The sequence below is a fragment of the Myotis nattereri genome, assembly GCF_964212035.1.
Source record: "Myotis nattereri genome assembly, chromosome: 2".
NCBI lineage: Eukaryota > Metazoa > Chordata > Mammalia > Chiroptera > Vespertilionidae > Myotis > Myotis nattereri.
The window spans coordinates 204,414,212-204,440,973 of NC_138076.1; the positions used below are offsets into that span (position 1 = coordinate 204,414,212).

The 26,762-nt window shown below is 40.4% G+C and overlaps 1 protein-coding gene across 3 annotated transcripts in view; it reads left to right on the top strand.

Annotated features, from left to right (window-relative positions):
* RIC8B (RIC8 guanine nucleotide exchange factor B) overlaps positions 1–26,762 on the top strand; it is a 111,466-nt gene that overhangs the window by 33,698 nt on the left and 51,006 nt on the right. For all 3 annotated transcript variants that reach the window (XM_081082848.1, XM_081082850.1, XM_081082849.1), the window contains exons 3-4: positions 5,439–6,047; positions 18,220–18,314. In XM_081082848.1, coding sequence (XP_080938974.1) covers positions 5,439–6,047; positions 18,220–18,314 — 704 coding nt within the window. The remainder of the gene's footprint in view (positions 1–5,438; positions 6,048–18,219; positions 18,315–26,762) is intronic.

Genomic DNA, 26,762 nt, shown 5'->3' on the forward strand with positions numbered 1-26,762 from the left:
CCTAGCTACATACATTTTGCTTCCTACTTGACATCTCTCTAGGCTTCACAAATGTAATGTATTCATACAGAATTTTCCCCAAAATCTATTCTTCCTCCAGTCATCATCCCCTTCTCAATAAATGACACTACACTGCTTAAGCCAGAAGCCTCCCTCTCCCCAACATGTAGCAAGTACTTTTCATTTTTCTTCAAAACTACATATCGAATCCCTCCACCTCCTCCTCCTCCATAAATTTGTTCAGTGGCCCAGTTTCTTTCCAAATTGTCAAGTCATACTTTACCATCTGAGCATTGTCCTAACCTATATTGGGCTGACATTTCCAAGTTATGGGTTACAAAAGGGGACAGGAAAGTGGAGATGTACCCACTGTCTTGAAAACCCAAACCTGAAGATGGCATACAGTGTGTCCATACACATATTATTGGCAAGAACTCAGTCATCACCATGGAGAACAGCTGAGGAATGTGGTATAGCTAGGCAGTCAAGGGCCTTGCCACAGTTCTCTTACTATGTAAGAAGAGAATGGATTTTGGTGGACAACTACTTTTCATCACAATGCCTAACAAATAAACTAAGTCTTAGATAAGTATATTTATGTGACTTTAGATTATTTTCTCATTATTCGGAGATCTGAGTTAGTTTTACTACTTTGGTTATATAGTTGAAGAAAATTTATACAGGATAAAGTGCATTCTCTAGTGCTTCTCAAACCATGTGTGACAAAGGACCACATTTTTGTTTCTTTTTTGTTGTTCATTTACTTATTTTGTCCTAATGGTTTCTAAATGCATACTCTAAATTTGTTATACCGGTCTCAACTCATATACCTGTTTCTATGTGGTCTAGTAGCAAAGCTTTATAGTAACTTAATGTTGCTGTGATATCCAAAGATGTGATTATTTATTTTAATGATTCACTTTTATTGTATTTTACGAAAGTACTGTTCTACTGCAAATTATGGGAAAATAAACAACAAAAAAGGAACAAAAATGTGGTCCTTTGTCACAAATAGTTTGAGAAGAACTGTTCTAGAGAATGCATTTTATCCTGTACTAGAGGCCCTGTGCACAAAAATATGTGCACTTGGCGGAGAGGGGGGGGTTCCTCAGCCCGGCCTGTGCCCTCTCGCAGTATGGGACCCCTCGGGAGATAACAACCTGCTGGCTTAGGCCTGCTCCCGGGTGGCAGAGGGCAGGCCCAATCTCTAGGTGCAGCCCCTGGTCGGGCTCAGAGCAGGGCTGATAGGGGAGTTGGGGTGCCGCCCCCTGTCATACACAGAGCAGGGCGGATCGGGAGGTTGTGATGCCACCCTCAGTCATGCTCAGGGTAGGGCCGATTGGGGGGTTGGGGCACCGCCCCTGTCACACTCAAGGCAGGGGCGATGGGGAGGTTGTGGCGCCACCCCCTGTCACGCAGAGCAGGGCCAAGGGGGTTGGGGCACTGCCCCCTGTCACGCACAGAGCAGGGCCCATCAGAGGGGTTGGGGCTCCATACCCTGTCACGCACAGAGCAGGGTCAATCAGGGGGTTGGGGAGCTCCCCCCTGTCACTCACAGAGTAGGGCCGATAGGGGAGTTGAGGCACCACCCCCTGTCACACACAGAGCAGGGCTGATCAGGGGGTTGGGGCGCTGCCACTGTCACACTCAGGGCAGGGCCGATGGGGAGGTTATGGCTCTACCCCATCACACACAGAGCAGGGCCCGAGTGGGGGAGGGTTGGGGCGCCGCCCTCTATCACCCACAGAGCAGGGCCGATCAGGGGGTTGGGGCACCGCCACTCTCACACTCAGGGCAGGGCCGATGGGGAGGTTATGGCTCTACCCCGTCACAGAGCAGGGCCCGTGGGGGCTGGGGGGGTTGGGGCGCCGCACCCTGTCACACACAGAGCAGGGCCCATCAAGGGGTTGGGGCGCCGCACCCTGTCACACACAGAGCTGCAGGGCGATCGGGGTTGGGGAGCTCCCCCCTATCAGGCACAGAGCAGGGTGGATAGGGAGGTTGTGGCCTCGCCCCCTGTCACACACAGAGCCGCAGGGCGATCAGGGGGTTTGGGCGCTGCCCCCTGTCACACTGATCCTGGTGCCGGGAGGCCTCGCAGCTCTGCTGATCCCGGTGCTGGGAGGCATATTACCCTTTTACTATATAGGGTAGAGGCCTGGTGCACGGGTGGGTGCCGGCTGTTTTTCCCTGAAGGGTGTCCTGGATCAGGGTGGGGGTCCCCACTGGGGTGCCTGGCCAGCCTGGGTGAGAGGATGATGGCTGTTTGTAGCTGGTCACACGTTCTTCTGGGTGGGGGTCCCCTCTGGGTGCCTGGCCAGCCTGGGTGAGGGGATGATGGCTGTTTGCAGCTGGTCACACACCCTTCAGGGTGGGGGTCCCCACTGGGGTGCCTGGCCAGTCTGGGTGAGGGGCTGAGGGCTGTTTTCAGGCTGGGGGTGACTGAAGCTCCCAACCGCTCCTTTTTTTTTCTTTTTTCTTTTTTTTATTCTGGGCCAGCTTTAGCTCTGAGGCTTGGCTCCAGCTCTTAGGCCTCCGCTGCTGAAAGTAGGTTTCTGGCCTTTGCTTACAATGTTGCGATTCTGCTGGCTGAAGCCGGGGACTAAAGCAGGTTTCTGGGGTTTTGTTTAGCTTCTATATTTGTTACATAGTTGCTTAGAGTTGCAGCTCAGAGGCCTGCAGCAGCAGGCGGGGAATGTTGGAGTCCTCCATCACTGAAGCAAGTAAGCCTCATGCTATTTTCAAGCTGCCTGGTTGCCAGCTGCCATCTTGGCTGGCAGTTAATTTGCATATTGCCCTGATTAGCCAATGGGAAGGATAGCGGTCGTACGCCAATTACCATGTTTCTCTTTTATTAGATAGGATAAGTTTTCTTCAACTATATCACCAAAGTAGTAAAACTAACTCAGATTTCAGAGTAATGAGAAAATAATATAAAGCCTCATAAATATATTTATCTAAGACTTGGTTTAATTATTAGGCATTGTGATGAAAACTGATAGTTGTCCACCAACAATTTGGTACCTTACTCTTGAGTCTAGGCTGCTCAGTCTTGCACTCTAACTTTATAGAAATAGCCATGGCTTACTAAGTTAATGAGCATATTTAAAGGGCCTTTTCTCAGTCTCTTTGATTTTTTATTAATTATACTTTGTAAACACACCTAACCTTTGATTTATGACTTAATTCCTGAAAACCTGACCTCTAAGTGAAAATTTATTAATATCAAAATATTTTTATTGATTTTAATGGGACAAAGTATATGTTTCATGATTATCTGCAATACCAAAGTAATTTTTAGATTAAAAAATATATCAGTTGAACAATGAAAACAAATTCAGAAACGAATACTTTGAAAGTAAATAAAAATATTTTTACCTAAAATATGATGATCTGCTGTACTTGCAAAGAAAGGAAGATTTGATAGTGAGTGGTGGCTGGTGAAGGAGGAATACAAAGGAGTCATTCTTTGGAAAGTGCTGGAGAGTCAGGTGGTAGACTTCAAGGCAGGTAACTTTGGGAGTTTGTGGTTTTCTTGCACTTAAAAATAGTTTTAGCACACCTGGACTAGCCACTGGGATACGACGAAACAGAGCCTCTGTTCTCAAGGGGTCTGGAGAAGGAGTAAGAAGCCTCAACAGCTCATTCTAAAAAAAGGCAAAAAAACTAAGTGCTGTTGCAGGCACAAACAGAAAGCAGAGGAGGAAATGGCGGGGGAGGCTTGTAGACCTCGAACTAAGCCTTAGAGAAAGAGTGGAGTACTGACTGGCAGACATGGTGGCAGGGCATGCCATGCTGAAGGAGCAGCAGGGGAAATGGCTTCATTTCCATAGCTGAGCTGTATGACTAGGATCTACTGAGAAGGGGCACACAGCCTGGGATTCCTGCCAAAATCACAATGCTTGGCCTGTATAGAGCCCTTTTTATTTAAAGAGTTAAAGTCTGATGATAGGTTAATAAAAACTTTGTAAAATCTTACATTGGTCATAGTTGTTATTACTGTTCTTTTTATAAAATGCAGTGGGTACTGCTCCAGCTGGTTTGGCTCAGTGGATAGAGAGTCAGCCTGCAGACTGGAGGGTTATGGGTTTGATTCCAGTCAAGGGCATGTACCTGGGTTACAGGCTCTTTCTGCACACCACTCGGGGCTGCAGGAGGCAACCAATCAATGTGTCTCTTTCACATCGATGTTTCTCTCTATGTGTCTCCCTCCCTTCCACTCTCTCTAAAAGCCAATGGAAAAATATCCTTGGGTGAGGATTAACAAAATATATGTGTGTATATAACGAGTACAGAAATAGGGAAGAAGTGGTTATACCAGCGAGACCCAGAACTGTACTTTATGGAGAAGAAAGCTGGATATTGAATTTTGAGAGAATGATCAGTGGTTCTTGTATTTGCCAATTATAGAAATAACGATTCTTTTAAAAATTCAAGAGAGGGTATATTCTAGGTTCATCTTAAAAGAATTGTTTTTAACATAGTGGCAAGGTTTGAAACCAGGACTACTACATATATGTGTGTAATCGGCACTCTGCACTGAGAGAACAAAGGAGAACTAAGATCTTCCCACACTCTGAGCTTCCCAAGCTATTGTGCTGGCACAGGGCTACCAGAGGAAGAGGGCTTTTTGAAAAGTTTGTCCATCCAGTAGGGACACGCTTTTGCAGTTATTTGGCCCAGAGAGAGGTGCCTTTTTGTGTTTGGCTCAAAGGCATCATATATATTAGCCAAGACCTCTTTGGAACCAAACTTAGAATAATTTTAGTAGTTTTGCCTGTAGAAGATCTTCTTTGTGGTGTCACTCAATGATTAAATGTTATTACATGTTAGCTAAAGAAAGTCCTAAGGTTTATAAAACATGGAACTACTGACATAGAACTCTAAATTTAGAAGAAATATCACAGCTAACATTTGGCAGAAATGCGTATTTTTTAAAGTCTTTTATGAGAACCTGTACTTGTGAGCAGTTGTGAACCAAAACTCGAGGCATTAATCTTTACTTTTGGGAAGGGAACAGCTATGATTCAGACTGATTGCCTTACATGCTGGTATTACCTATATGTAGTCTGAATTAAAACTCCATTGAGAACAAAGCTATTTGAGAAATTTAAAACTAGTCAACTTAAAAGAGAATAAGTGATTTTATAGAAAGAATATTGGCTGGAAGTTGGAAATCCATACTCTAGCTCTTACTACCCCACTAATTCACTCTGGCTGAGTATAAGCAACTTAACCTCTCTAGTCCTCAATTTCTATATCTGTAAAGTGAAAGAAGTGTACCAAATATAAGGTCTCTTTCAGTTCTAACATTTTTTAATTTAAAAATAATAAAAGCCTTTCTAGCTAGATCTTAAACTGCTATTAAATACGTTGGTAGAGAAACAGTCTGTTTTAAGCCAAATAATGATTTTTGCATTCTCAATCTTGTTTTCCAGAAACTCTGCGAAGGGATATTTAAAGTCCTTGTAAAGGACGTCCCAACAACATGTCAAGTGTCCTGCCTGGAAGTTCTCCGCATTCTCTCCAGAGACAAAAAGATTTTAGTTCCTGTAACAACCAAGGAAAATATGCAGATACTGCTGCGACTAGCGAAGCTGAATGAGTTGGATGATTCTTTGGAGAAGGTGTCAGAGTTCCCAGTTATTGTGGAGTCATTAAAATGTCTGTGTAACATCGTGTTCAATAGTCAGATGGCACAGCAGCTCAGCCTGGAACTTAACCTTGCTGCAAAGCTCTGTAACCTCCTGAGAAAGTGCAAGGACCGAAAGTTTATCAATGACATTAAGTGCTTTGACTTGCGCTTGCTCTTCGTCCTGTCACTTTTGCACACTGACATCAGGTCACAATTGCGTTATGAGCTCCAGGGACTACCGCTGCTAACCCAGATCTTGGAAAGTGCCTTTAGCATCAAGTGGACCGATGAGTATGAATCGGCCATAGACCATAATGGACCTCCTCTCTCACCTCAGGAGACAGACTGTGCCATTGAGGCCCTCAAAGCTCTCTTCAATGTGACGGTAGACAGTTGGAAGGTGCATAAAGAGGTAAGGTTAAGAAGGGTTTTATTTACTGTGGGATTTAATGCGTCTGGGGCACCCTTAGAGCTGCCTTAAAGGGAAGAATGCTAAGTTGGGAAATGGAAAAAATTTTGAGTTCCCCAGTTGTATGACTCAGGATTAATTTCTTAGCCATTATAAGTCTTACTCTTTCCACTTATCAGAAGAATAAGGGTGAAGATGGACCACTGTTTTTAAGAAGCCAAATATAGTTCCTTTTCTGAGTTGTACTATCATGTGTCTTTTTTTTTTTTTTAAGAGTGCCTCTTTCAGGAACAAGGTTTGAATTATAAGATTTTAAGGAAAACAAAATAATGTTTAAAAAGGTATAGGCATTTTCAGTGGCTGCAGTTTTAAAAGTTAAGACAAGTCAAGCCAGTTGAAATTGATCAATCAGAATTAATGTCTGCTCAGAAGAGTAAAAGAGGCTGTATCACATATCATTCCAGTCTCCTAGAGTGTTACTTTATAGTGTTAGATAACAATCAGAAGTGGAGGACTACAACTAGATATCCATGCTTGTACAGTCCTAGGAAGCAAGCATAACTACACGAGAGTATGGGAACGGTTATTTTAAACCACTTGACTTATTTCTAGACTAAGATCCTTTTCTGTGGTTTGGACTGTCCAGCAACCCAAAGTGAGGCAGATTTGATAGTTTATATTTGAGTACCCACAAGAACAATATGTTAAATAAGAAACTTAGTTTAAGGAAGTCAACAATTTCAAGTGAAGCGGATATAAACGTTTTTTCCTTGCTTCTAGAATCTTAACATTTCGCATTTACCCTCTCTCCTTAACCTTAAATAACTGGTGAAATTAAGCCTCTGTCTTTAAAAAAGAAGAAAGAAAAGAAAAAAAAGCATTTTGGTGCCAGAGCAAATGATCTTTTCTGACAATTGACTTTAGGACTTAGGTTAACATTTTGCTGTGTCCATTTGAAGCAGTTCTTACCATGAATAAAGATATCTTTTTGCCAGCAACGTTCTTTGAAAGTATTATCTCAGTGCAGTGTTATAGTGGTAGTGTACAGGCATCTGAGTTTTAAAGTGCAAATAGGTCTATATTTTGAAACCAAATATTTGAAGATCAGTCCTAACAGCTATTTTAGATGATCATAGTATGGTCAGTTTTTCCTGGAACTTGGCAGAAAAAAGTGTGGAAAGCCCACATGCTCCGAAACCAAATATTTGGAAGTATTTAAAATGTTATGTCTCTATGCTTATTTGGTACCTTCTGTGGTTATTTTTCTTACACTGTTTGTTTTGGTGTTTTTAAATTTTCCATTTAGTTGCAAGAGCTCTTCTGAGGCTGTTGGTTTGCCATTGTTAGAGTCCCTGTTATTTAAATTGTGCCAAAAATAGCTCACACTGTTCAGATTCCTGATAAAAAGGGTTTATAATTCAGTGGCTGCACGTCAGTATACTAGTATGTATGGGATGGCATGTAATAAATATCAGTAAATTGAGATTAGCCCTCCTGAGTGAGGCTGGAAAAAGCTTTAGAAAATGTTGAAGTGGCAAATACACATTCTGTGTTATAGAATGTTTATTCTCCAAAAGGTATGTCAGAGAGGATCAGTAGTCCTGCAGCAGACATCTCGGCAGACCTAGTGCCTCTTTTGAGTTGTGGATCAGATGATATAGCCATTATAAAATGTATCCCATTAATGTGACTTGGGCTTATTATATAGTATCAGAAATTTAGACAGTATTGAAAACAGCATCTTGCCAATCCATTTAGGCAAGAGTGTGGGAAAAGCAATTTTAAGCCACTTGAGTCCCTAGATTCAAATTTTAGCAAACATTTAGTCAATCATTCAGTCCATCAACAAACGTTTATGGATAATTGCTAGGTGTTAGGCTAGGTGTTGTGTAATATATTGACAATACTAGGTGTCTTGCCTTCATGAAATTCCAGTTTTTGTTGGTGAAACAGGTAATAAATAAGTGAACAAATATATAATTTAAATTGTATAAATGCTAGGAGAGAAACAGTAGAATGATTGAGAATATTCAGTACAGTCACATACCTCTGAAAATATTTCCTGAGATCTGAAGACAGTATGATTCAGCCATTTGAAGAATAGGGGAAGAACATTTCCCAGAAATTGGACAGCATGTGAAAAGATGCAGAAATCAGCATTAAGTATTTTTAGTGAGATACCTACAGCCTACCAAAAAGTAAATCGATAAAATAAAAAGGAAGAAAATCTATAATAAAAGTGCAGAGTCCATTTACCTGGGTTTTAATATCTCCTTGATTGTCAAATGAAAAAGATCTTTTCCAGTTCAGCATATACTTAAAGATTTGTTAATGCTTTAAAATGCCAGTTGAAATAAAGGGATATGGAAAACATATTACACAGAAAAAAATCCAATTTTAAAATTTAACTTTAAAAGTAATGTTATTTTTTCTTTTTACAAAAATAATACATGCTAATTATAGAAAATCCATGGGGAAAAGAGCCTACAAGCAATACGCAAATACAAATTATCTACCACTCAAAGATAAACAGTAGTTGCATTTTTATGTATATCTTTCTAACCATTCTCCATTGTATAATATGTAAATATAAATACGTATACATTTTTTTACAAAATTTGAGTCATTTAAAATCTTGATTTCTTTTCACAACAAATGTACTGATAGAGTAGTGGTTTTCAAAATGTGTTCCTTGAAGCCCTAAAGTTCCTAGGAGTAGCCCCGGTGGATGAGTGGGCAGGGCTTCCATGTTCCCCAGCCTCACTTAAAAAGAGCACATTTGATTGTTGCTGTTAAATTTAGGTTATAACTGGATTTTATATCGTGGATAAAAAGTTCTGCAACCAAAAAAAATTTTGACAACTGCTTTCTTCTTTTATAGTTAAAGGATGGTAAATTCTTATGAAGCATGTTACTCTCTTCGTAAGGTACTCTCCCTTAAGGATTTATCATCCTTTAACAAATCCCTATATATAAGCATTTACATTATTTGCAATTCTTTGCTATTTCAAATAGTAATACAATGTTGTAAAAATCTTTGTAGATAAATTCCTAGAATTGTTAGGTCAAAGGGTTTTTCAAAACTTTAAGGTTTATTGACATGCATTGCCAAATTGACTTTCAGAAGCATAGTGCACGTTTATATCTTCTCAAACCCTGGGCATTTCGCTTTTAAAAATCATTACCTATTTTATAGCTCAACCATTACAGAAAATCCAGATGTTTGGTTTTGGTTTTAACTGTTTTAGTCGGTATTTTTTTACTATTCATTTACAATTCACCATAAACAGAAAATTAATGACTAGGTTTTTCTTGAGGTTTAGCAAATTAGTGCCATTTGTTCATGTTTAGGTCCATGCCTCAGTGTTAAACTCCTGCCTGCTTGGTGATGCCAGCAGCAGGTTAATTTGGAGATTGTTTTCCATTCAGTAGAAAATGTAGCTAATTTCTACATGTGGTGTCAGTCTTGTTTTCCTCCTCCCTTCCCTTCCTTTTTTTCTTTCTTCCTAATGGTAATGTGTTTAAGAAGGTCAAATGATTTCTTTAGCAGGATCTGAAGTTAGTTCTAGAAAAGTGAATTTAAAAGGTCTTGTCTTCCTTCTGCTTTAACGTTAACTTTGTTAAATCTCTGTTGATGGGGGAAAGCAATCTAGATAGCCCTTACTTAACACACATTCCCTTCTGCAGTACTTCCCTTCAGCGCAATATAATGAGACAATACAAGGACCAACAGACCCTGTAGAGCCAGACAACCAAGTGCAAAGTAGCAGTTTGAGTAGAGTAGTCAAAGAATATTTTTTGAGTGAAATGAAAATGTGAGTATCCATAGAAGGTAATTGGGAATGTCACATTGTAACAGAAGAGTTTAGTTCCACGATTATTTTAGAGGCTTTGAAGGAAATGTAAAGAAAAAGGACATGATATTAAGTAAAACTAAACCTTCAAGCTGTGCCATATTTTTTGCAGAATCATTTTTTCAACAAACATTTATTGCCCCATATGTGCCAAGTTCTGTGTTAAGCACACAAGATGCAAGACAAAGCATCAGTGACCTCAAAGAACTAACAGTCTAATAGGAAAATCAGACATATAAACATAGGTGGATATACAACTGTTTGTTACATTATTTACTGTTCTCTGTATTTTCTTATTTGAAAATAAAAAAGAATCACCTCAGAAATGCACAGTTGCTTCAAATGCTATATGTTTTAGATCTTTGGGAGTATCATGTCTGAACTCGTTAGCATAACCTTTCCACTAAGCAACATATCGAGCACAAAGTAGGTGTTCAGTAAATATTTTCTTAAGGAAAAATAAAATGTGATATAGTTTGATATCTGTGTAGAAGAAATCACTTGAAGTTGACAGGAAGAAAGGAAAGTTTATGGTACCTTTTAAATTTTCAAAGCTAGTAAAACATTTTCTAGAAGCCTAAAAAATTTAATGACATTGTGTAGATGATTAGATTTCTAGCCTTTTTGGGATTACAGCACTCTATTTTGTAAACATTTATATTTCCTTTTGTCAATTAATTCAAATTATTACTTTGAATTATTACTTTATGCCCAGCACCATGATAGATGTAAAAGAGGTAAAGAAAATAATTTTTGCCTATAAGGAGAGAGATTTTTGAACATATACAATTTAATAGGACAAATAGCTATGGTAGAGGTAAGCAAAAGGGCCAGAGTAAAGCATAGGATGAAAAGCTACCTGAAATATTTCCAAGTAAGAACGCTTAATGCATTTGTGCACACCTGTCTGTGTTCATATTTGTTTCACTTTTTCTAGAATTTATATAGGACAAGTTTCCTAAATTTTATCAAAGTAAATTAGAACTACCTTGTGATAACAAAACCAGTTTAGGACTCGTTAGTCTGAAGTATTCTCCCTTTAGATTTTCTCTCAGGCATTGATTAGATCGGTCAAACCTTTGAATGAAAAGGTGTGAAGAAATTGGTACCTTTACCAAATGGAAGTGAAATCTTCTACAGTTTGCACACGAGAAAAAAGCAACAGTACACCAGAATCTACATGAAGAAATACAGGCTGTATAAAGAAGTCCCAAAGAATTTCCTGAGTTTTGTCATCTCATTTTCATTTTTACAATAAACCTATTTGGCTTTCTCTCTCTTTTTCCTCCCTTTGTCCTTAGAGACTTTTCCTTCACAGCCTTTGGAGATAGTATGATATCAGAGGAAAGAATATTGATTCCCTAAAGATATCAAAACTAAGATCATGAAGCAAGCAAATGGCAGTTGTATAAACTGGGTTTGTATAATGTTTTATAAAGAGTAATTATTTTTAAACCTTCTGTCATCCATCTGAGATAGGAGCATTAACCCCATTTGAGAAATGAGGACACTAAATAAAGATCAGAGAGTTTAAATTGTTTATGGAAAAATCACACAGCAAAATAAGCAACAATACCGGTAGGGCTCTAGCCGGTTTAGCTCAGTGGATAGAGCGTCGATCTGCAGACAGAATGGTCCTCGGTTCGATTTTGGTCAAGGGCACGTACCTCAGTTGCTGGCTATTCCCCGGCCCAGGCCCTGGTCTGGGCACATGCAGGGAGTCAACCAATTGATGTGTTTCTCTCGCAACGATGTTTCCTGCCGGGGTCCAACCCCAGCAGGTCCAGGGGTTCCCAAAGGCGTAGACGGAGTCGGCGAAGAAGGAATGACACGGAGACAGCGTTCAGTTGATCAGCAGCCTAGCCAGGATCTCCAGCCAAGTTCTGGTCTCGATCTCCAGAGAGGTTCTGCTTAGGATCTCCAGCCAGGTTCTGTGTCCATGTTCTCTTGCTAGGTTCTCCAGCCAGGTTCTCCAGGTTCTCCAGCCAGGTTCTGTAGCCATGTTCCCTCGCTAGGTTCTTCAGCCAGGTTCAGTCCAGGTTCTCCAGCCAGGTTCAGTCACCAGGTTCTAGTCAGGTTCTCTTGCCAATTTCTGTAGTCAGGTTCAGTCCAGGATCTTTTGCCATGTTCTTTCCAGCGAAGTTCTTCTGTCTGTAGGTTCCGTGTGGGTGCTGTCTTCTTTCTGTCTCCTAAGTTCTGTCTCTTGTTGTCTTGTTACAACTGTATTTATACCAGTTGATTCAATCCTATCAATCTCTATCACAAAGGTTAGGGCGTTTCTTATCTCCATTCCAGGGAGTAAAGATTATGTAGCTTAAGCATGATTGTTTGTAGTTAAAGTGATTAACTACCCGCCTGGCACTTAGTTAAGGAGTTTCATCCCCTCCCTAACTTCAGGGGAAAATCCCTACCTGGGGAAACAACCTTTCTCAGAGAGGAGACCTTGGTTAAAACACATAGTGCCAAGAAGGTGAGCAAACATTTTAAGAACAGGTCCTTGAAACAGCAAGGATGGACCGGCTCCTGGCAGTTTCCCTCTGTCTTTCTCTCTCTCTTTTCCACTCTCTCTAAAAATCAGTGGAGCCCTGACTGCTTTGGCTTAGTGGATAGAGTGTCGGCCTGCAGACTGAAGGGTCCCAGGTTCGATTCCAGTCAAGGGCATGTACCTTGGTTGCGGGCACATCCCCAGTAGCTGTGCGGGAGGCAGCTGATTGATGTTTCTCTCTCATCAATGTTTCTAACTCTCTATCCATCTCCCTTCCTCTCTGTAAAAATCAATAAAATATATTTTTAAAAAAATCAATGGAAAAATATCCTCGGTTGAGGATTTAAAAAAAACAAAACAACAGAAGGAACTAGTGTTCACTCTAACCTTTGCTATATAATACTTCTTAAATGATAACACTCATTCAACAAATATTGTTGAGACCTAGACTGTGGAGTCGAATAAAAAGTCTAGAAACAAACCTATACATATGCAGTCAACTGATTTATGATATAGGTAACATTGAAGTATAGTGGAGGGAAGGTGAGCTTTTTAATAAATTGCTATTGTGTGGCTGTATGGAAAAAAACAAATGTGAATCTCTTCCTGTACCAGATACAAATAATTGATTCAATATGGATAAGAGAACTAAATATAAAAGGCAAAATATTGAAGCTCTTTGAAGAAAACAGATTATCTTCATGACTTTATCTTAAACAAGTCAAACATTTCTTAAATAGGCAAAGATTTCTAAAACAGGACAAAATAAAGATCAAACCATAGAGGGGAAACTGACAATTGAGTCCATCAAGAGAAGAAAGTAAAAAGGTAAGCCACCAGTGGAAGAAGATATTTGCAACATATATATGCAGTAAAGGACTTCATCCAGAATACATTAAAAACTCCTACAAATCCACACAAATAAAGTTAACAACCCAATAGAAAAATAGGCAAAAGACTTGAACAGGCCCTTTACCTAAAGAGCTGTTCAGATGACCAAAAGACATATGAAAAGGTGTTCATCAGGAAAATGCATAATAAAACCATGAGACACTGCGCACAAGAATAACAAATTAAATAGGCTAACAATACCAAGTGTCGGCATAGCTGTAGAAAACTGGTGAGAGTATACATTGGTTTAAACACTTTGAAATACTGTTTGGGAGTTAGTACCTTTTAAAGTAGTGGTTCTCAATCTTCTGGCCGTTTAAGTACAGTTCCTCATGTTGTGACCCAACCATAAAATTATTTTCGTTGCTACTTCATAACTGTAATGTTGCTACTGTTATGAATCGTAATGTAAATATCTGATATACAGGATGGTCTTAGGCGACCCCTGTGAAAGGGTCGTTTGACTGCCAAAGGGGTCGCGACCCACAGGTTGAGAACCGCTGCTCTAAAGCTTCACATATGTATATGCCCTGTGACCCAGCATACCAAATGACATGTAAAGAAGTATGTTCATAGCCGCACTCTTCAATATAACCCCAGCCTGGAAATAATCCAAATGTTCATCAAGAGTAGCATGGATAAGTAAATTGTAATGTATTCATTGTATGCAGCAGTGTTTTCTTAACCTAACTGTAGCAAAGGACTAGATTTCCCCCCTAGCTTTCAGAATGAAACTCTTGTATAATATATTACACACAATGTCAAACTGCTCAGAAATTTATAAATGCTCACATGCACCTTCCGTACGTACTCATGGCCTTTCAGATCAGTGGCAAACGGTGTAGACAAGCAGTGGTTCACAAACTGCACTGCAAGTAGCACTGCTCTCAAGCAATGAACTGAACAACTACCTACAACGCAACAGCATGGATGGATTTCACAACCAGATACAAAGGAGTCTATATTTTATGATTCCATTCATATAAGGTTTAGTGACAACAAAACTAAACCTGTGATGTGAGACATTAGGATTACCCTTGAGTAGTGGAGGAATATCATTGGAAGGAGCCAAGAGGGAATTCTGGTTTTCTTAATCTTAGCATTGCATCATTTTTGTGTTAATTATATGAATGTGCTCATTTTGTGAAACTGATCTAGATGTACATTTATAATTTGGGCACTTTTTTTTTGTACCATTTATATTAAAAACAATTGAGCCCTGGCCAAATAGCTCAGTTGGTTAGAACGTCAACCCAATACGCCAAGGTTGTGGGTTTGATCCCTGGTCAGGGCACATACAAGAATGCATAGATGAATGCATAAATAAGTGGAACAACAAATTGATGTTTCTCTCTCTCCCTTCCTCTATCTCAAAATCACTAAATTATATGCATGCCCTCTAAACTTGTGAAGGTAATAGGTTAGTGGAGAAGACCATGTATATACAAGTATATAATCATGTGGAATTACAAATGATGATTTCATGAAAAGAATTCTAACAAGATGTAGTGATAGAAAATAATGAAGGGAAGAATCTACTTTAGATAAGGTGGTCAAAGAAGGGTCTTCTCTAAGAAGATTTCAGTTGAGACCTAGAGTCTCAAAAGAAATCCGATGCCAAGAGTGGAGGCAACAATCAGGGACATCAGTAGTTGTTTTGAGTAGAGAAATAGGATTTAGTGGATTTATTATAAAAGAGGGCATGGCAGATACAGGGTACAACTTGGAAATTGGTGTTATGAAAATTGGGATAGGAGGAAATGGGATAGAAGGAAGTAGGATCTGGGGTTTACAGTTGCAAATAATGGAAAAACCAAAAAGGATAGTTTTGCAAAAGGCCTGTGATACCTAGAATAAAGGAAAATGAGTTAAAAGGAAGTGAATTCCCAGTTAATTTTCAAAACCAAGGAAAATGTGATTAAATTAACTAATAGATGAGTTTTGCATGCATTTCATTGTGGTTGGTGTAACTTGGGATAAATGTATATTTACATATTAGAGAATTTCGACTCAAGCATTTGAAGATGGATGGCAAAAGGGACAGCATTCATTCCAACCCTGCCAGCCTTCATGTCTCTGGCATTCTACTGGTCCCTTTTCTCCTTTATTCTTCCTGGTTCCACCACCACACAGTTATTTCAGTATCACTCATTTCAACTCTATCAATCTCACTTTTTGGTTTCCTTTCTCTCTCATTCTTGCTCCTCACCTTCAAATGTTTCATTGAAAGTATTGAGCACCTTCAGTTGGTTGAGCATTATCCCATACACCAAGAGGTCACCATTTCGATTCCCATTTAGGGCACATGCCCGGGTTGCAGGCTGGATTCCCAGTAGGAGCGTGCAGGAGGTAGCTGATCACTGTTTCTCTTTCATTGATGTTTCTCTCCCTCTCCCTTCCTCTCTCTCTAAAATCAATAAAAGCGTAAAAATAAAAAAAGGAAAGTACTGAGCACTTTCATGTATTTCATCTTCTTTAATTCTTTCATAACCGTAACAACCTCATGTTTTCGGAGATGCATGTGGGGAAGCTTTGGCTCAAAGAAGCTATATGATTTGTCATAAGGTCACAACCTAAACACATGGCAACAAGTGCAGTGCTTTTTCTATTATGCCACTGCATCTACCCACAATGGTGTTATGTTTAAAATATTGTTATCTGCTTTATGAGTAATGAAAGTGTGCCCTACTGCTTTTTAGATTTCATAAGAGAGATTCTTCCTAAAGGGCTGAGTTATATATCTGAATATAGGGTATATGTGTATAATAAGTGAGCATATTCCACTTCATATAGATTTTTAATCATTCATATATATCTACACTAATAAAAGAGAAAAATGGTAATTGGCGTACGGCGATACCTTTTTCATTGACTAATCAGGGCTATATGCAAATTAACTGCCAACTAAGATTGGCAGTTAACTGCCAACAAGATGGCAGCTAATTTGCATATGTAGGCACAATGCAGGGAGGCGAAAGGGAAAGCAGGAAGAAGCCCCCTGCCACTGACAGTGATCAGAAACCCAGGGGGGAGCTAAGAGCTGGGGGGCAGGGCAAAGGCGGCCCTGGGCCCCCCAGCCATGATCGGAGAATCAGGCACCTTTGCCGCCCTGGCCAGTGATAGCAGGAAGTAGGGGTGGAGCCAGCGATGGGAGCTGGGCACGGTCGAAGCTGGCAGTCCCAGGAGCTAGGGGTCCCTTGCCTGGGCCCAAAGCAAAGCCCACGATCGCGGCGCCCCCCGCTGCCACTGCAGGTCCCCCGGCCCGGGCCGGACGCCTAGGCCAGAGGCGTTAGGCCTGGGCAGGGGCGGAGCCTGCAACCGCGGGGAGCTGGGGGTCCCCTGCCCAGGCCTGACACCTCTGCCGGAGGCCTCAGGCCTGGTCAAGGGGCCGATCCGGTGATTGGTGATCGGAGGGTGATGAGGGTCAACTCCTCTGGCTGAGGCATCAGGCCTGGGTGGGGGGCGGAGCCGGGGATTGGGGGGATATGATGGTCCCCTTGCCCAGGCCTGAAGCCTGGGTCAGAGGCGTCAGGCTTGGGCGGGGGGTGGAGCAAGCGATCAGAGGGAGATGGGGGTCCCCTGCCCAGGCATGATTCCTGGGCCAGAGGCCTCAGGCCTGGGCAGGGGCCAGAGCCAGTGATCGGGGGGAGATGGGGGTCCCCTGTCCAAGCCTGACACCTCTGGCAGAGGCGTCAGGCCTGGGCAAGGGGCCGATCAGGCGATCGGAGGGTGATGGGGGTCAACGCCTGAGGGCTCCCAGTATGTGAGAGGGGGCAGGCTGGGCTGAGGGACACTCTCCCCCCCCCCCCACCCAGTGCACGAATTTCGTGCACCGGGCCCCTAGTATATATATATGCACACATACATATACTGAATTTTTTTATTTCAGTAGTTTTGAAGTAGACTTTCTGAAGTATAGTATATCTGGAATCGCTACCATAATTCTCACTAATTTTATGTCTTAATTACTAAAATTCTAGAAGAAGATAGATATGATCTTGATGGAGATAATTAAAGAAATTGTAGTGACCCAAGATCTCACTAAAAATAAGGTAGTAAACCAAGTGATTATTCTGAGCTTAGCTTATTTCCTACTGTCTTTAACACCACTACCAATGAATAAACATTGGAAAAATAGATTAAACTTAGGTCACCTGTTTTTCATCACTTGCTGGTGACTCTGGGGAAACTTAGCAGCAAGATTTGGAGGAACTAGGAGATTAAGAAGATTCATTAAAATAAAGTTGGTAGATTATAGATTTTAATCCATTACTTTTGAAAGTTAAGAGATATTTTTATTAAGGATGTACAACCCGTTCCTAAAATATCTGATAGCATTACATCTGTATGAACTTTTTCAATGACTTGTAACTGGAACAATATACTCTCAAACAAAAGAATCTAGACTTTTCTAGAAATGCAAAAGATCCCTAGTTGAATTGGTCCTAAGGTGAAACAGTGAGTGGGTAATGCATGGATGCTGATCCTGCCTCTCTTTGCTTGACATGTTCTAAGGCAGGAGTGGGGAACATCTGGCCGTTAGGCAGTATAATGCCCTCAGAATCATTTGGTCTGGCCCTGCCAAGGCATAGGGGTCAGTTAATTAAATATTTGACCAAATATAGCAGGCTAATTTTTAATTTGATAATTTTGTATGGCACTTGAATGGCGTTGTAAATATCCAAATAGCTGTTAGCAGAAAAAAGGTTCCCCACCCCTGCAAGGGAGCGGCTAGATCAACAACTACTGGTTTCAGCCATTTCTGGAGGTGGCTGTAGCTGTTGATGTGAAAATGACTATGCCCTCTTCGTGTATGGGATAAGAATGACTATTTTGAAGGACAGATAGGCCATAATACACTCCCAGGGATGAAGTGATGTACCAGACTCCTTCATTAAGGCATTCAATCACTAATTTTTCTTCCCCTCTTTTTTATGTGCCATAGAGTGATTCTCATCAGTTCCGTGTCATGGCAGCTGTCCTTCGCCATTGTTTACTAATTGTAGGTCCAACTGAAGACAAAACAGAAGAGCTGCACAGGTAGGTAATCTCCAGTTCTTATTGTTTTTATGCATCTTAGTTGTTATAAGCACAAGAAAGTAAAAATATCATAATAAATCAGGTAACTGGTAGGTTAGAAATCATTACTAGGCTCTAAGGAGCAATTTTCATTGTCCCCTTTGACTTATAAACTGAGCTCCAACAATAGAAGAGAATTTGGCATTTGTTGCATACAACAAGAAAAGCCAGAACAACTATAATAATAGCACACAGTTATGTGTGTGGCATTATGTTAAGTTCTTTATAAAGGTTAACTCCTTTTAATCATCATACCAGCCTTATGAGGTAGGTACTACTATTTTTTCTTCTCAATAGATGATAAAACAGGCCTATAAAGATAAGCAATTTCTCCAAGATCATATATATCCTTAACTAGAGGCCTGATGCACAAAATTCATGCAAGAGTAGGCCTTCCTTTCCCCGGCTGCCAGCACCAGCTTCCCTCTGGCACCCAGGACCCGGGCTTCCCTCGCAGCCCAGCTTTGTCCTGAAGGATGTCCAGTCTAATTAGCATATTACGCTTTTATTATTATAGATAAGTGAAAGAGCTTGGATTTGAACCCTGCTTTTAATTACTACACTTTAATATGCTCACTAATTTCATTGTATTTACCAAAAAATATATCTTAAGCAATATAAATTATATTTTATAAACTGTAAGAATTGGATCTTGCCTGGCCGGCGTGGCTCAGCGGTTGAGCGTCTACCTATGAACCAGGAGGTCACAGTTCGATTCCCAGTCAGGGCACATGCATGCCCAGATTGCGGGCTCGATCCCTAGTGTGGGGCATACAGGAGGCAACCGATCAGTGACTCTAATCATTGATGTTTCTATCTCTCCCTTTTCCTTCCTCTCTGAAATCAATATATAAATATATATATGTGTGTGTGTGTGTGTGTGTGTGTGTGTGTGTATTTATATATTGAGAGAGAATTGAATCTGTCTCAAGTAATCCTATCTAATAATAGACAAACATGGTAATTGAGTGTACCTTCGCTATGCTTCCCATAGGCTAATCAGCGCAATATGCAAATTAACCGCCAACAAAGATGGCGGCTAATTTGCATACTGCAGGCAGGGCTGGACAGCGCCATCCCTCCTGCCCTGCCGCCATCCAGGCCTGCTATCTGCCACCTGGGGCAGTGGGGCAGGACAGCACCATTCCGCCTGCCCTGCCGCCATCCGGGCCTGCTATCTGCGACCTGGGGCGGTGAGCGTCCATGTGCAACCCAACCCAGGGCAGCCGGGCGGTGCAGCGAAGGCTTGAAGGAGGCTCTGGCTGGAGCAGCAAAGGCTTGAAGGCAGCTCCGGCCAGAGCGAAGGCCTGGGTCCCGGGTGCCAGAGGAAAACCGGTGCCGGCAGCCAGGGGAAGGTAAGGCCTATTGCACGAATCTCTTCGTGCAACAGGCCTCTAGTAATATATAAAAAATAGTTAATATAAAGTTTTATGACTTGCCTGTTAGAGTATTAATGGACTACTATTGAAATTTATCATTCTCTGAGAACAACTGAATAATATTAATGCATTTTTCTAGTACTCTTTCTGTTCAAGATCAGATTTGCAGTAACAAGACTTCTGACTTTAACATGAAACTGCTCATGGTGCTTAATAAGAATGCAATTGGCCTTTTAAACAATTTAAATAAATTTAAATCTGCAAAAAAGGAACTTTGGCATTACCTCTGCTTGACAAATAAATTTGAAAGTTGGGTTCTTAATAGTAGAAATTGCCTTTGAACGCTTATAATATTCTGTTTTCCAAAGTATGGCTTAATTGTTATTTTTTCAAGCAAATCCACTTTTTTTTGTTACAATTGGCAATTTACCATTTGATATTGTAATGAGTTTTTTGGTAGGTTATCTTTATGTACTGTATCCTGCAAGTATGCAAAAGATAGTGTCTTTGTTACCATTGAAAAGTGTAATTTTTTATCCAGCTACAGATCAAAAGTTCCTTCAATTTTCTTGAGACTGTGCCTTTAAAAAATAATCAGGTAACTGCAATAAATCATATTCTCTAAAAAGATTTTATTGAGCATTTTTCTTAACGTAATTTTTTTTATAATCAAGAGGCATTAGAAATGTAGATACTAAAACTAAAAGAAAATGGGGTTTATAAGCCCAGGAGTAAATTGATTTTTTTTTTTAAATCAGATATGAGTTAAAGAACATTCATAGAAAGATGTGAGAACATTAAATACGAAGTATATTAAAAGTCATTGTTACACTAATCACAAAAACATTGCTAAGGATTTCTCTGAAGAATGAATTTAATATTTGAACATAGTACCTGGTATCCATCAAAATAGAGCAAAACAGTAGAGTTTTTTAAAATCAGATTTTTAAAAGTGTAATCGGATTTCTTTATTTTCCTTCCTGAGAGTTGCTTTAAATATTATTTTTCTTAAATTAATTTAAAATATATTTTTCTTCAAATTTGCTTTTATCTTAAAAGTTGCTTTGATAAACTATCTATAAACTACACTGTAAATAAAAAGGGCTTTCCCTAGAGCAGGGGAGGGGGAACTTTTTTTTTCTGCCAAGGGCCATTTGGATATTTATAACATCATTCAAGGGCCATACAACATTATCAACCTAAAAATTAGCCTGCTATATTTGGTCAAACATTTAACTGACCCCTAATGCCTTGGCAGGGCCAGACCAGATGATTTTGAGGGCCTTACACTGCCTAAGAGCCTGTTGTTCCCCACCCCTACCCTAGAGCCAGTATAGAATTTACCAGTATAGAATCCTCAGAGGCTTTCCTGGAAGATTGAGGTTGCTGCTGACTTGGCAGTTTGTCTGGAGTGGCCCTGCATATCCCTTAATCGGAATTTAAAGTGATTATTCTAGCAGTAATGAATCTAGGCTAATTCACTTAATACAGGAAAACTGCATCAACTTCAAAGGGCTATTCTAGGAGGCTTACTAGAGTTGTAATGTCTACTAAATTCTGCTCATTTGAAGTGATCCTGAAAACATTTTGTGTGTGTGTATAAGACATAAGTTTAAGGGGAAAAAATACTGTTTCAAAGTAACATCTCACTCCATTTTTAAAGTTATTTTCTAAGGGTGTGTTGTTTTTTTGACACTCATTTGTTTTAAGGTAAAATGTAATGAAATAGGTAAACCTGAATGGCATAGTGTATGGTTATATATTATTATCAAACTCAAAGGGTTACAATAATGATTAAATGAGAAATAAATAAAGAACTCTGTCCCTGGCACTGAGTAAGATCTTAGTAACTGGGGAGTAGTTGCACCCATCACCATGATAGTGCTACTTCTAGTACTATTATAATAAGCACATTGGCTTTTAAAGCCAATATTTAGTTCCAGATCTCTTTTTAAAAATTGTTTCTTGATTTTGATATTTTGTTTTTGAACTTATTTCTGTGTTTATCCTGTAATTGTGTAGAGAAATGTTTTCTGTTAATCTAAGTTTTTCTCAAGCCATGTATGTTTTATGAAACATGCACGTCAGGAGTCTATTAAGGTGCTGTAGGAGATGAGTGAGTTAGAAGATGGCTTCGCAGCAACTTTTTCTGATATGTTATCTCTGTAAGACAGTGCTTTCCCCCCTTCGCCCTCCCCAGAGAAATCAAGGGGGCATGAACATAGAGATAAAATGAGTTAGCTTACAGTAACAGCTGACTTGACCTTTATTTCCACTAATCAGCATCTTAGTTATTAAAATCTGTATTATATTTCATTTCTTACTTACAGTAACAAGCAAATTGTTGGTATGAGCCACCTTCTTTGCTACATTAAAGGACAGCCTAGTTCTGTTATCTCTGCCTGAAAGTATTTTTAGCCCTCTTGTCCATAATCAATAAGCTTGTGCATTAACACTTAGCCAAAAAAAGTTGCATGTGGATGTGGTTGTGGTTGTGGTTTTATTTTAGAGAGAAGGGGTAAGATAAGATGGCCTATCCACTGGAGAGGAGAAAAAAAGAAGGGAAAAGGGCAAGATCTGATTTAATATCATTTAGCCTCTCAGTCTAATTTCTTTCACTCAACACATTGGCATCTACAATGCTTTTTCTGTTGTTTCTTTTAGACCAATCCATTTTATTTCATATACTAGAGGCCCGGTGCATGGATTCGTGCACTGGGCGGGTTCTCTCGGCCTGGCCTGTGGGGCTCGGGCCAAGGCTGGCTCTCCAACATCCCTGAGGGGTCCCGGATTGTGAGAGGGCACAGGCTAGGCCGGGGAGGGACTACGGAGGGCTTCAGGGCGTGTCCGGCTCGTCTTGCTCAGTCCTGATCGGCTGGACCCCAGCAGCAAGCTAACCTACCAGTCAGAGTGTCTGCCCCCTGGTGGTCAGTGTGCATTATAGTGACTGGTTGAACGGTTGAAAGAACTGTCGGACACTTAACATATTAGGCTTTTATTATATAGGATTGAAGGGGACAATTTAATACCTAGTGACACCTCATTACAATGCTAAGCATAATGTCTTTTTTCCCCCAGCTTTATCTATATGTATGAAAGCCTAAGCAACCGTTTGACCAATAGCTATGACGCGCACTAACCACCAGTGGGCAGTCGCTCAATGCACAGGCATGGAAACATGGAACAGACTGATGAATCTCAGAGGGAAAGGGAGAGGAAGGAGGGCAAGAACAGATTAACCAAAGATCTTATATGCCTACAGGGGTGGGGCCAGCCGGCCAACCTCCCACGGCCCCTCCCCTCAGCCAGCCCCGCCCCTTATCGGCCTCTCACACACCAATCAGCCTGTGGCCCCTCCCCCAGGCAGCTCTGCCCCCGATTGCCCCCCCCCCACTCTGATCAGGGGCATGGCCCCTCCCCCAGGCTGCTGGCCCCCTATCAGCCCCCCACCCCAATTGGGGGTGGGGCCTGCCAGCTTATCGTTAGCTAAGCATAATTTATACATGACAGACTTTATACATGTTTGAAAATTGGATGATTTCATTTTGGCTTATATTTATTAACTGAGTACTTACTATGTGTTAGGCACTGTATTGAGCTCTAGGGCATCAAAGATGAATATAGTACAGTCTGTGTTCTCTAGGGCTCCCCAACTAGGAGATAAAACAGACTCATAAGTAAATAAGTGCATGCTCTGGCCGGCTCAGTTGGTTGAGCCCTGTCCTGTACACCAGAAGATAGTGGGTTCGATTCCCAGTCAGGGCACATACCTAGGTTGCAGGTTTGATCCCCGGTTGGAGTGAGTATGAGGAGCAATCAATTTCTCTCTCTCTCTCTCTCTCAAAAAAAAAAGGCAATTTTTTTTTTTTTATGATTATTGTGTCACACTTGAACAGAAAAAGGAGAGTTTACTTTGGAAAGATCGGGGAAAGAGGGTTTATTTTTGTTGTTGACAGCATTAAAATTCTTAGTTATTTCACCTGATTTTCACTGTTAATAACAGTTATCTAGGTGAACAGATATTTTCTGAACCACATAGCTGATCCATGAAGGACTTGACTCCACAGTGCGTATCTGGAGGAACATAGAGTCTAAATGGGGAGACAAGGCATAAGTATTATGAAAAGTTAAATAACAGTCCAAGACAAGAATAGAAGAGATATCAGAAGATAGTTTTGAGTAACCTCTCAGTAAATTAATTATCCAAATAGTAATTGCTAATAGAATTCAAAGGAGAAATTCACTATGGTCTAGTCTAGTGTGATAAGGGAACTCTTCCTCATTCATACTGTACCTGTTCTCCATCCTCATCCAGGCCTCTGGTCCCCTGGTGATTCCGTTTTCTCCTGTATCCCCTGTATAGGTTTACTCTCTTCCCTCTCTGTTCTAAAGCATTGGTTCATCATCTCAGTCTACCATGCTTCAAGCCCAGACCTGTCAGACCACCTTCTTTCTCCACTTCTAAATTCAGGCTGCTCAGTCCTGTGGGAAAGTTTACCTAACCAGTCAGCGTGGTTCATCCTCTTCACTGCACAGAGTTGTTTTTCAAAAAGTAAATCTCTGCTTAGAATACTCTCATGGCATACTTTACAATTAAACAAACAAACAAAAAGAGCAAATTTCTTTTGTCACTATGCACTTATTAATGATCTGCAGTTGCATCGACTCCTTTGCCAGCACAATTCTGGTATAAGGTAATCAGTAACCCATATCTCATCATAGCAGTCCCCTTTATAATCTCCCAACCCCACTTCACACATACACTTTTCTGCTCTTGCTTTCTACTAAGGCCCCTCATTTAAGGCCTTGTCCTTTGCCTTAGACATAGAGACCTGTGTTCCATTTCCCACTAATGCCATATATTCTCTTTCTTTTAGATGTTGCTGTTCCCTCCTATAGTGCAATCTCTCTACTGTTCTAAAGCTCCTTAATAGGTGCCATTTACTATGTGCTAAACAGAGTGCTTTATATGCCTTTCTTCACTTAATCCTCATATCAACCTAGTGGAATAAATTTATTTCCCTTTACGTTAGAGATACGGACACCAAGGCCTAGAAGAGGTCGTGTAAGGCACACTTTTATTAAGAGCAACCTAGAATTCAGCCTATTGCTCTACAAATTGTTATGCTGCCTTCTTTTAGGAAAATGAGTATTTTTTTAAATTTATTTTTCTATATTTAGTACCTAGTAAAAGGCATAGGAAATATTTGTTGAGGATGAAGTGAGGTTTGAGCTAGTCTTAAGGAATGAGAATTTTCCAGGCAGGAGAAATCATAGACAAATAGAGAAATAGAGAACAATGACCAGGTCACTGTGGGTTTAAAGGTACACTATGCTGAGAGCAGTATTCAGGTGTCTTTCTAGCCATAATTATCCAAGTTTTCTTCCAAGGCTTCTCTGTCTGCGCCTGCTCCAGTGTTCTCTTGCCCTGCAAAAATTTCCTCCAGGTACCAGCTGAATCATCTGTTATCATCTCTTGAATCCAATCTGCTCAGGCTTTAGTTCCGCTATTGCACCAGAATGGCTATTACTGAGGTCACTGGTGACTTTTGTATTGCTAAATCCAGTAGACATTTCTCAGTTATCTTCTTAATCTGTCCACATCATTTGTCACGAGTGACTCCAGTCTTAAATACTTTTTTCCAGGATGCCATACTGTCTTGGTTTTCCTCCTACCTCACTAGTTGTAATTTCTCCCTCTACTACTCAGCCTCTGGATGATAGAGTGCCCCAGGCTCAGTCCTCATAAGGTTTTGTTGTTTTTATTTGTGTGTGTTTTTCTTTCAATCTACACTCACTCCCTTACTGATCCAATCCAATCTTCTATCTGTAAATACCATCTACACCAAGCATGTCAAACTCAAAGGCTAACATGGGCCATATAAACAAGGTTTAAGTTTATGTGGGCCACAAAAAAACAAAAGCTTCAATTTTCATAGAAACGTAGGTTTATTTCGATAGAGACATGCTGAGTACAAAGGGCTGAAATAAATGAGTTATCAGTAACATAAAATAATAGAACATTTTAATAAAAATTAATATTTTTTCTTGAACATTAACTTACCAGACACTGCATAACTGCACAAATTAATAAGCGTAACGCAAATAAACCTATTTTTCTTGTTCTCTGAAAGCTAAATATTACCTGTTGAGCACACCAAACAAGTCAGTCCAAGACTAATGATGTGGCAATCGACTGCTAAAATATTTGCTGCTAGTATTAGTGGAGAGAAATGGTGCGCCTGCACGTAAGGTGCATAAGGGAAATGAATGCAACACGATTATAGTAATCAGTCATTAATGAACGTTGTAGTTCGTTATTAAAAATTATGTATAACAGGATATTGTAAAAATTAAGTCATGAAATTTTCATTAAAATGTTTCTTACATACCATTATATTGGCTGGGCTGCAAAAATACTCGCTCTGGGCCGTGAGTTTGACATGCTTGATCTACATGCTAATGACTCCTCAGTTTATATCTCTAATCCAAATCTCTCTCCCTGAATTTGACTCTTATAGCTAACTTCCTACTAATATCTCCACTAGGAAGTCTAGTAGACATCCCAAATTTAATATATTCAAAATTAAACTCTTAACCTTCCCCTAAAAATGTGCTTCTCCTATGGTGTTTCCCATTTCAGTTTATGGTAAGTCCAGCTTTCCACTTGCTAAAGCTAGAACCTGGGATTCTTACACTCTGCATTAGCCTATCAGGAAATCCTTCAAAATGTATCCCAATCTGACCACTTCACTGTTATCCCTCTGTGCACTCACCTGAATTATTATGTAACACCCTAACTGGTCCTCCTCAGCTTTGATGTCCTACCTCCTGTTCTCAACGCAGGAGCCAGAGCTACCTCCTGTTCACAAAGCAGGAGCCAGAGTTAGGGTGTATCACGGTGCAAACCCTGCAGTGGCTCCCCACTACACTCAGAATAAAAACTAAAGTTATAAAAGCCTGCAAGACCAATCTGAACCCCTGTTATCTGTATGATCTTCTGTCCTACTCCTCTTCTGAGCCTGGTGGT